This window comes from Canis lupus, chromosome 16 (genome assembly GCF_003254725.2).
Source record: "Canis lupus dingo isolate Sandy chromosome 16, ASM325472v2, whole genome shotgun sequence".
In the NCBI taxonomy this organism is placed as follows: Eukaryota; Metazoa; Chordata; class Mammalia; order Carnivora; family Canidae; genus Canis; species Canis lupus.
This window is the reverse complement of record NC_064258.1, coordinates 16,350,195-16,358,130: the sequence shown is the minus strand read 5'-3', so window position 1 is coordinate 16,358,130 and position 7,936 is coordinate 16,350,195. Positions and strand designations below refer to the sequence as shown.

The window sequence follows — 7,936 nt, the reverse complement described above, 5'->3', positions numbered from 1 at the left end:
GGGTCGGGTACCTCTGTGACTGTCCTCCAGGCCACGCCCCCAAGCCCCGGGAACCCGGGTGTCCGTCTCCCCAGGAAAACAGGCTTGCCGGGGACAACCACATGCAGCAGCATCGCTTTGCATTCTTTGGGTGGGACTCAAAACGCACAGGCCGAGTGCTGCTGGCTGGGGGGGGGGGGGGGGGAGGGCACTCACTACCTGGTGGCCCTCCGGGGTCATGCCGCCTGCCGAAGGGGCGTCCTGGGAGCTGAGGTGCATTTCAGGGAGAGCAGGCAGAGGGCCCACCCTGAGCAGCCTGCTAGGATTTCCACGTTGCTGACAGGCAGGCAGCTGGAGTACCAGACGCTATTGCTGTTCACAGCCGATGTCACGTTCCTGCCCTGCAGCTTTTGCTCGTTTGTCACCCCAGATCCCCCATCTTATCCAACCACAACAGAATAAAACACACGGGCAACCATCCATCCAGGGAAGCAACCCCGGGTGCGGATCATAAAACAGGAGCTGCTGCAAGTTTGTTCTCCTGCCTGCCTCTCCTGGAGAGAGTAGGAAATGGAACTGTTACATTTATGGAGAATATATTTGGGTAATTTTCATTTCTATGCTGCATAAGCCCGTGTTAGCTGTTGAGGATGTAAAGACCAGATGACCAGGTATTCTTTGCTTTTGACAAATGCAGCTGGATAGGGGAGGAAGGACAGAAGTATTTACTGCCATATGGGCAGTTAACATGGACAGGGCATGAAGTGTCACCAAAGCCAAGAGCAGATGGAATTTCACAAGGACCAGCATCACAGGTGAAGAGTGCAGACACCTGCATCCCACTCCTGGAGTTGTCTGATGGCCTGGGTGTTCGGCATCTTGGATCCAGACCCCCTGCCTGCCTTTCCGAGAGCTCTATAGTTGGACTTGGCATCCTTCCCACCTCATTCTCTGCCCCAACCCACGGTCTGGTGGGCCTAGAGCGGCTGTGACCTCATGAATATGGCACACTCGGCCTGTCCTATGCCAACTATTGCCTCTTCATTGGTCTCAGGTCTAGAATGTTCTTTCTCTGACTCTCCAAGGAGAGCCCCTTCCAAGGTCCACCTCCCCTGACTCTTCTGGCCTCAGCACACTCCTGTTGACTTGGAGACATTTTCATTACAAACGTCCTCTGCTGCCTCTCTTGTCCTCCAGAGCTGGGAGTGGTACTTGGTCACTGCCTGTCTAGTTTGTACACACCAGTTGGAGGCAAAGCCATGACCAGAACTTGTCTCCCAACTTGGGATGGGCAGCCCTCCTCACGAGGCGCATGGTCCCTAAGGTGAGAACTGGCCTCTCTGCATCTCTTTGAGAGCAGATGAAGCAATGTCAGAGCGCTGCTAGTGTGTCCCTGCTTTCCTAGCCTTTCTATGATCATTAAGAAAGCTTTTGGGAAGCTAGAAGCCAGGCCCAGCCCAAGGCCAGGACAGTAACTAGTTAGCCACAAGCTGCAATTTATGCCCCAAACCCAAGTAGGACACAGTCCAGGCAAGACCAAGAGACCCCCCACTCCCAATCACCTTGGTGGTCGGCCACTTCAACACCAACAGCACAAACCCCTGTCCCCTCCTGGCAGCCTCCTTCCTCCCCATCAGCTACAGACGTCGATGTGATTTCACAGAACTCCATGCAAGCAAACATCTTGAATCTAAATGAAACTCTAGACCAGATATTTTCAACACTTAGAACAGTTTAGGAGTTTGAGCAACTTATTGCAAAGTCAGGCTGACAGTTTTTGAATATATTTTCCACCTTTTATTTCCATCTGTACCATCCATTTTAAAAGATGACAGAAAAGATTCCCACTAATTCAAACTGGACTGTTATTCAAGCTTTATGAAAATGATGAGTGAAAAAGTCAAAGCATTTCAGCCACCCCTTGACGGCAGCAGTGTGACACATCTGCCCTGAGTCGCAGAAGCTTCCAGCGACTTCTGGAAGGGAAGAGTGTCAGGAACACACCTGGCACTTGATTCAGCACACTGCGGCTGCCAGTGGTGTCCTGGGGCTGGACCAGGTTTTCATTTAATACACATCTACGAAGGAATGCATGGCACAGGGAGGGTGGTTATTTGGGCCATTAAGAGACTATGCACCTTTAGAAATAGTCTTCTGGGACCCATGTATACCCAAAACCCCCCACAAATCCAGAGAACATAGATCTCAATCTCTGATAAGTATCTCAGCCAGCAGTGAGTTTAATGTGATAGCACAGCATCCGAAAATGCTAATGAAAAATTAGTTGCTTTTGGTTAGCATTTAAAACCTTCCCATTTAATAAAAGATTTTATTTTCATAAAGAATTTTGAACATCTATAAATTCTCAACTTCAACCTTGAATTTCAAGTGCACATTTTACTAAACTAAGAGCATAGAAGACGGACTTTCAAGTCTGCCATGATTTGGTATGGCTACTATAGTCAATGCCTCATCTTTAGTCTCCCAAAGCGCTTGGAATGGCTGAAGATTTAAAATTCAGGGATGGGCCAGTGAGGCTGAAGCAGGAAGGCAGAGCTGCATCATGGGAGGCAGGAAGAGGTCAGCAATGAGCTCAGAAGAGCAGGACAGCCAGGCAAAATGAAGAGCAGATGAATCTGGATGCTTCCCATCCCCACCAGCAATTCCTGGAGACCTTCCCCAGGGGCCACCCTATTCCCCAGAAGGAATGTCCTTCCCATTTCTGGGTAAAAAGCCAAGCAGGGAAGACCGTGTTAGGGCTGCAGCCTCTGAAGGCAGCCAGGAAGAAGATCAAGCCAGAGGCAGCATCTTTCCTGAGGTCAGTGTTAGGGACCAGCACCCCACCCACCTCTGCCCCAGCCCCCTCTGCCCTCACAGCAGCCCCAGATCTCTACTCATCCCTCCTGCACCCAAGTAGGAAGCACCCGTGCAGCAAAATCAGATCAAAAGAAGGAAAAAAAGAAGACCTGCATTCGACTTTTCATGATAGAATTTATAAGCAGAAACTCAGTACTTATTTCTGCTCATTATTGTTTTTCTTTGTTGCTGACTTTATATTTTCTACATAAGATAAGTACTCTGCAATAATAATTTCTTCATCTTCCAGTGTTGAGTCAAGATAATCTTCTTCATGTTCTGGAATATCTTCCAGTATTTCATTGACAGCTTCGGTTTCCATATCTTCATCTGTTGAGGCACTAGAGGTACCTACAACGGAGGAACGTGGTTATAGCGGAGGTGGGGAGACGGAACGGACCCACATGAACATCCACAAGGCCCTCCCTGGCCACACAGCCTAAGCACAGAGCAGCGCTGCGTCCAGAAGGGCACACCTGCCCTGGCCCACTCCCACCTTGGTACTCAGAGGCCTCAGACCTACCTGCGGAGTCGGAAGGGGACGTGGATGGCGTTGATGAAGAGTCTTCCACCAAGAGCTGCAGGTCAGGAGGAAGAGTTCCTCCGTTGTGGGCGAGGGTCTGAGCTGCCAGCTGCACGTTTCCCCTGAACACTCTCAAGGCAGCATCAGCCACCACAGCGTCGAAGCCCATGTACACCAGCTAGGGGAGAGCACGGGGAAGTGGTGGCTACCCACAGGCCTCGGCGACACAGAGCTGACCCATGCCCAGCACTCCCGTCCGCCCCCTGCCCTGGCAGGGACAGCCTCACAGGGAATATGTGTCCAAGGCCCCTGGTGTGCACACAACACCAAGCCTTGTGTCACACTGCTCTTTAGCACCAGCGGGTACATGGGGCCACCCAGAAAGGATTGAGGAAGACTGAGCCAAATGTTCCAACCCCCAGGCCTCTCAGAATGGCAACAAGCTTGTGGGCCCACAGGGACGTGCTACAACGGTCACTAGGACCTGTAGGAAATCAGTCACAAGGCCCTCAGTGTGCTAACGGGGGAGGGAAATGTGGACAGAGTCGCCACGGTGATGTCCTTATGGGTCACAGGCAGAGACGTGCTTGAAAGCAGAGGTAGCTGATGTGGAAAGTTCTCTATGCATACAAGAGAGAAAAAGTCTAAAGAACCTCCAGTTGCCTTCCAATTTCCAACTCTGGAAGGAAATACCTCCTGCTTCACTTCTACCCACCACAACTGCCGCATGCTCGGCTGGCCTCCTAGGGTGGGCCCGAGTCCTGCCTAGAGCCCTGTCCTGCCCACCTCATCACATTAGCACACCCCGTGCAAGGCCATGGGGGCGAGGGGCGCAAATCCATTCTTACTTACTTGGTCAATGTTTTCCTGGGAAGGACTTTCTTGCTGGTTGTTCGTTTCAGGATCTGAATCATTTAACCACCACATCTGAGGATTGCTGAGAAGAATCTGGAAACACAGGAATACCCTTTACTCAGCACTCACACCTGTGCATTTAGATGAAGCACCCCCTCGCTGCAAGGCACACTGGTCACGGGACACCCGACTAACAGTGTAGGATGCTGTGGGGGGGCCGGGCAAAGGGTGTGAAGGAAGCAGGGGAAAGGGACCATCCCCCCAGCCCAGGTATGGCTGGGGATGCTGGTGTTTAGACAGCTTCCTACCAAAGGTACCATGGGACTTGAGGTCTGGAAGAGCAAGATTAGCCACACAAAAGATCCCCTGGGGGTGGGGAGTGGGGCCTTAGCGGTTTAGCGCCACCTTCAGCCCAGGGCGTGATTCTGGAGACACAGGATCATGTCCTGTATTGGGCTCCCTGCATGCAGCCTGCTTCTCCCTCTGCCTGTGTCTCTCCACGCTCTCTCTCTCTGTCTCTCATGAATAAATAAATTAAATCTTTAAAAAAAAAAAGAAAAAAAAAAAGATCCCTGGGAAGTGGAAGGTACCAGAGCTCAGCCTCTGGGGCCACAGGTCAGGCAGGGCCATAAGCACATAGGCTTCTTGGAGGTGCAGGGCGGCCCCGAGGTCATTTCTCTTTGGAGTGTCATGGGCTACATTTCAATTTAAAATGTCAAGGAGAGGACAGAGTTCTTTTGACCCTTGATTTCCATATCACACAATACTTACTCTTAACCTTTAAAAACCCTTTTGAGGAGTGTCCCTTAATTACTTCCATACTGGTGGCACATCTCACTTGCTACTTGTGTAGTTAAATCTCCTGGGGGTGGGGGGAATCCCTGGGTGGCACAGCGGTGTGGCGCCTTCCTTTGACCCAGGGTGCCATCCTGGAGACCTGGGTCGAGTCCAGGATCGAGTCCCACATCGGGCTCCCGGAGCATGGAGCCTGCTTCTCCCTCTGCCTGCGTCTCTGCCTCTCTCTCTCTCTCTATCATAAATAAATAATTAATTTTAAAAATTAAAAAAAAAAATCTCCTGGGGGGGGCCATCGGTCCTTCCATGTATTTAGAATGTCCTGCCTTTATATTTTTCCAACATAAGTCAAACTAGATACTCAAGTTCATTTATAAATGTATACACACACGCACACATACATTTACTCATGGAAACTTCTGAGGAATGGACAGGAGGTCTTGAGAATTAAACAGCAAAGGCAGGGAATGCTCCTAGCTGCCTGCAGGGCCCAGTGTGAACTCCTCAGCAGGGCAAGTGAGGGGACACCTGCCCACCTGGCCCGCAGCTCCCTCTTCCTTGGGCCTCCACTCTCATGTGGGTCCTGTGCCTGCCCAAAGAGGCACCCCCCTCTGCCCTGGCCAGCCTGTGTGACCCTCCACAACTCAGCGGAACCCCTGCTCCCCGCATGCTGTGCTCCCACACAGTGGCCTTCCCTCCACTGTGTTCTGTCTCCCCAACACTCTGTGGGCTCCCTGAGGCCAACGTGTACTGACTGAATCAATAAAACAATATTAAAATTTTTTTTTTTAGCTAAAAGAAAACTATCCTAAGGCTTTAGTAACTCTTTTCTTCCTCCACATCTCTGCTAAACTCCTGGTGTTGCCATTAGAAACCTTCCACAAAGCTCTGCCCTGTGGGCTCTGCTATTGGGACCGAGAACGAGAGAACTGACCTTTGGATCCAAACCAGGACTGGGAGAAGGCCCTGGCAGGGGGACCCCACGCACCACGGAAGGACATGGAGGGGAGCCCATGACCCACAAGCAGGGGCGCTCAGGGTGGGCTGCAGGGGAGGCGCTACCTTCAGGGCTTCGTCCAGGTTCCCACTGGCCTGATGCAGGGCCTGCTTGGCTGCATGAGTAGAGTAGCCCATTCCTTTCAAGGAGTTTATGTTCTCCAGCCGGCGTCTTTTCTTCTCTTTTTCCTCTTTCCTTATTTGGGCCAATTCCTTTAGGAAAACAGTAAAGTCAGAGTTGGGGATTGAGGTTCTGCAGGAAACCTTCTCAATCTATGCTCTGTAGGATTCCTGGGGTTGCCACGCAGAGTGGAAAACAAGGGGGATGAACCTCTCAGCATGTCCCACATCTACAGCACGAGGGCTGCAGGCTAGCGCAGAGGGCACGAAGAGGGCATGGCACTGCTCCGGGGGGCGGGGGGGGGGCGGGCAGTGAGAGCTGGAGAGCTCTGTCTGGGGTAGAGGAGAGTGCCTCAGTTACCACCTGCCCAGTCCCAGGGAGCTCATTGCTGCTCAGGCTGAGACATGGATGGCTCCTCTTCCAGGAAGGGGGTAGAGGAGCTTTATCCATGGCTGGGGGGTGGGAAGGGGGGCTTTCTGGCCCCTGGTTAAGTCCTGGGATCTTGTTAAAATGTGGAGTCTGAATGGGGGGTGGGGGCAGTGTGCCGGATGATACCAAAGATGCAGATGTATCCACCCCACTCCAGGTGCTCCTAGGGCCTATCAACCCATTTAAAACCTCCAGAACACTCAATGCCAGGAGATAAAGGCCATCTAATCCCATGACTCTTGACTCTGAGTCTCAGAAGTGCCTTCTGTTGCTGCCAAAGCCTGAGAAGGGCTACAAAAAGTTCTAGCCTCTTCTCTCCCATCTCAGCCCCAATCAGGAGAGTTCAGAATTTGTTTTGGAAACAAATGTCATTCTAGGGGCACCTGGGTGGCTCAGTTAAGTGTCCAGCTCTTGATTTCGGCTCAGGTCATGATCTCAGGGTGGGGATATGGACGGAGCCCATGTTGGGCTCTGCCCTCAGTGGGGAGCCTGCTTCTCTCCCTCTGCCCCTCCCCTTGCACTCTCTAAAATAAAAAAAATAAAAAAAAAAACTACAGATTCTGCTGACCAAAAAAACAAAACTAAAACAACTTGAAAACCACTAATTTAATCCAACCTCATAATTTTGCCAATGAGAAGACAGAAAAACTCTAAAGAAAGTTAAGTGGCCTGCTGGTTAAGGTCACGGCTGACTGCAGAGCTGGGCTGAGGGCTTTTGCACAATTCTGGAGATGGTGAGCCCTCGGCCAACACCAGGAAAACAGTGAAGAGAACGGCTTTTTCTTCTTCGTCTATCCCTCCTCCGTGGCTCAGCCCAAGCAACAAGTGCCACCCATCTTGCACACAAGAGGGACAGAGCCTCATCTCTTGGGAAGAAAGGAGTCATCACAGTGCTGCCAAGAATTCCCACAGAGCCCGCAGGACTACAGACCAGTGACTGGCCAAAACATACCCAGGGACGAAAGCATCCTTTGACTCTAATTTCCTGTTTCAAACTGGACAACCTACTGATGAGCAGCCTGCCCCTGCTGATGGGGACGTGGCAGGGCCACTCCCTTCACCCCAACACCCATGTCCTCCTGCTGATGCCTCTGACCTCCACCCAGGCAGCAGGCTTGGCCATCTAGAGCCTCAGAGCCCCACTGGCCAGGTGCCAGTGCCTCCTCTGGCACCCAGGGTCCCAACACCCGTCCTCCATGTCCCCATGCTGCCCTGTCCCCCCTGCTCCTCAACCACATGGGCCAGCGAAGGGATTCTGTAGCACCGGCGTTTTGACCTGTATTCTCACCTCCCTGCTGCATCAGCTGCCCCTACCTGCCCCACCCCCTGCCTCCAATTTTAGCTCTTCCATTTATATTCCAAGACACCTGCACAACATTCAA

At 51.9% G+C, this 7,936-nt stretch overlaps 1 protein-coding gene across 3 annotated transcripts in view; it reads right to left on the bottom strand.

Annotated features, from left to right (window-relative positions):
• Nucleotides 1–1,753: 1,753 nt before the first annotated feature.
• NUB1 (negative regulator of ubiquitin like proteins 1) overlaps nt 1,754–7,936 on the bottom strand; it is a 29,473-nt gene continuing 23,290 nt past the window's right edge. For all 3 annotated transcript variants that reach the window (XM_025452518.3, XM_049095301.1, XM_035699669.2), the window contains 4 exons: nt 6,071–6,217; nt 4,211–4,306; nt 3,359–3,536; nt 1,754–3,186 (listed from right to left, as the gene is read on the bottom strand). In XM_025452518.3, the coding sequence (XP_025308303.1) occupies nt 2,993–3,186; nt 3,359–3,536; nt 4,211–4,306; nt 6,071–6,217 (615 nt within the window). In that variant the 3' untranslated portion in view covers nt 1,754–2,992. The remainder of the gene's footprint in view (nt 3,187–3,358; nt 3,537–4,210; nt 4,307–6,070; nt 6,218–7,936) is intronic.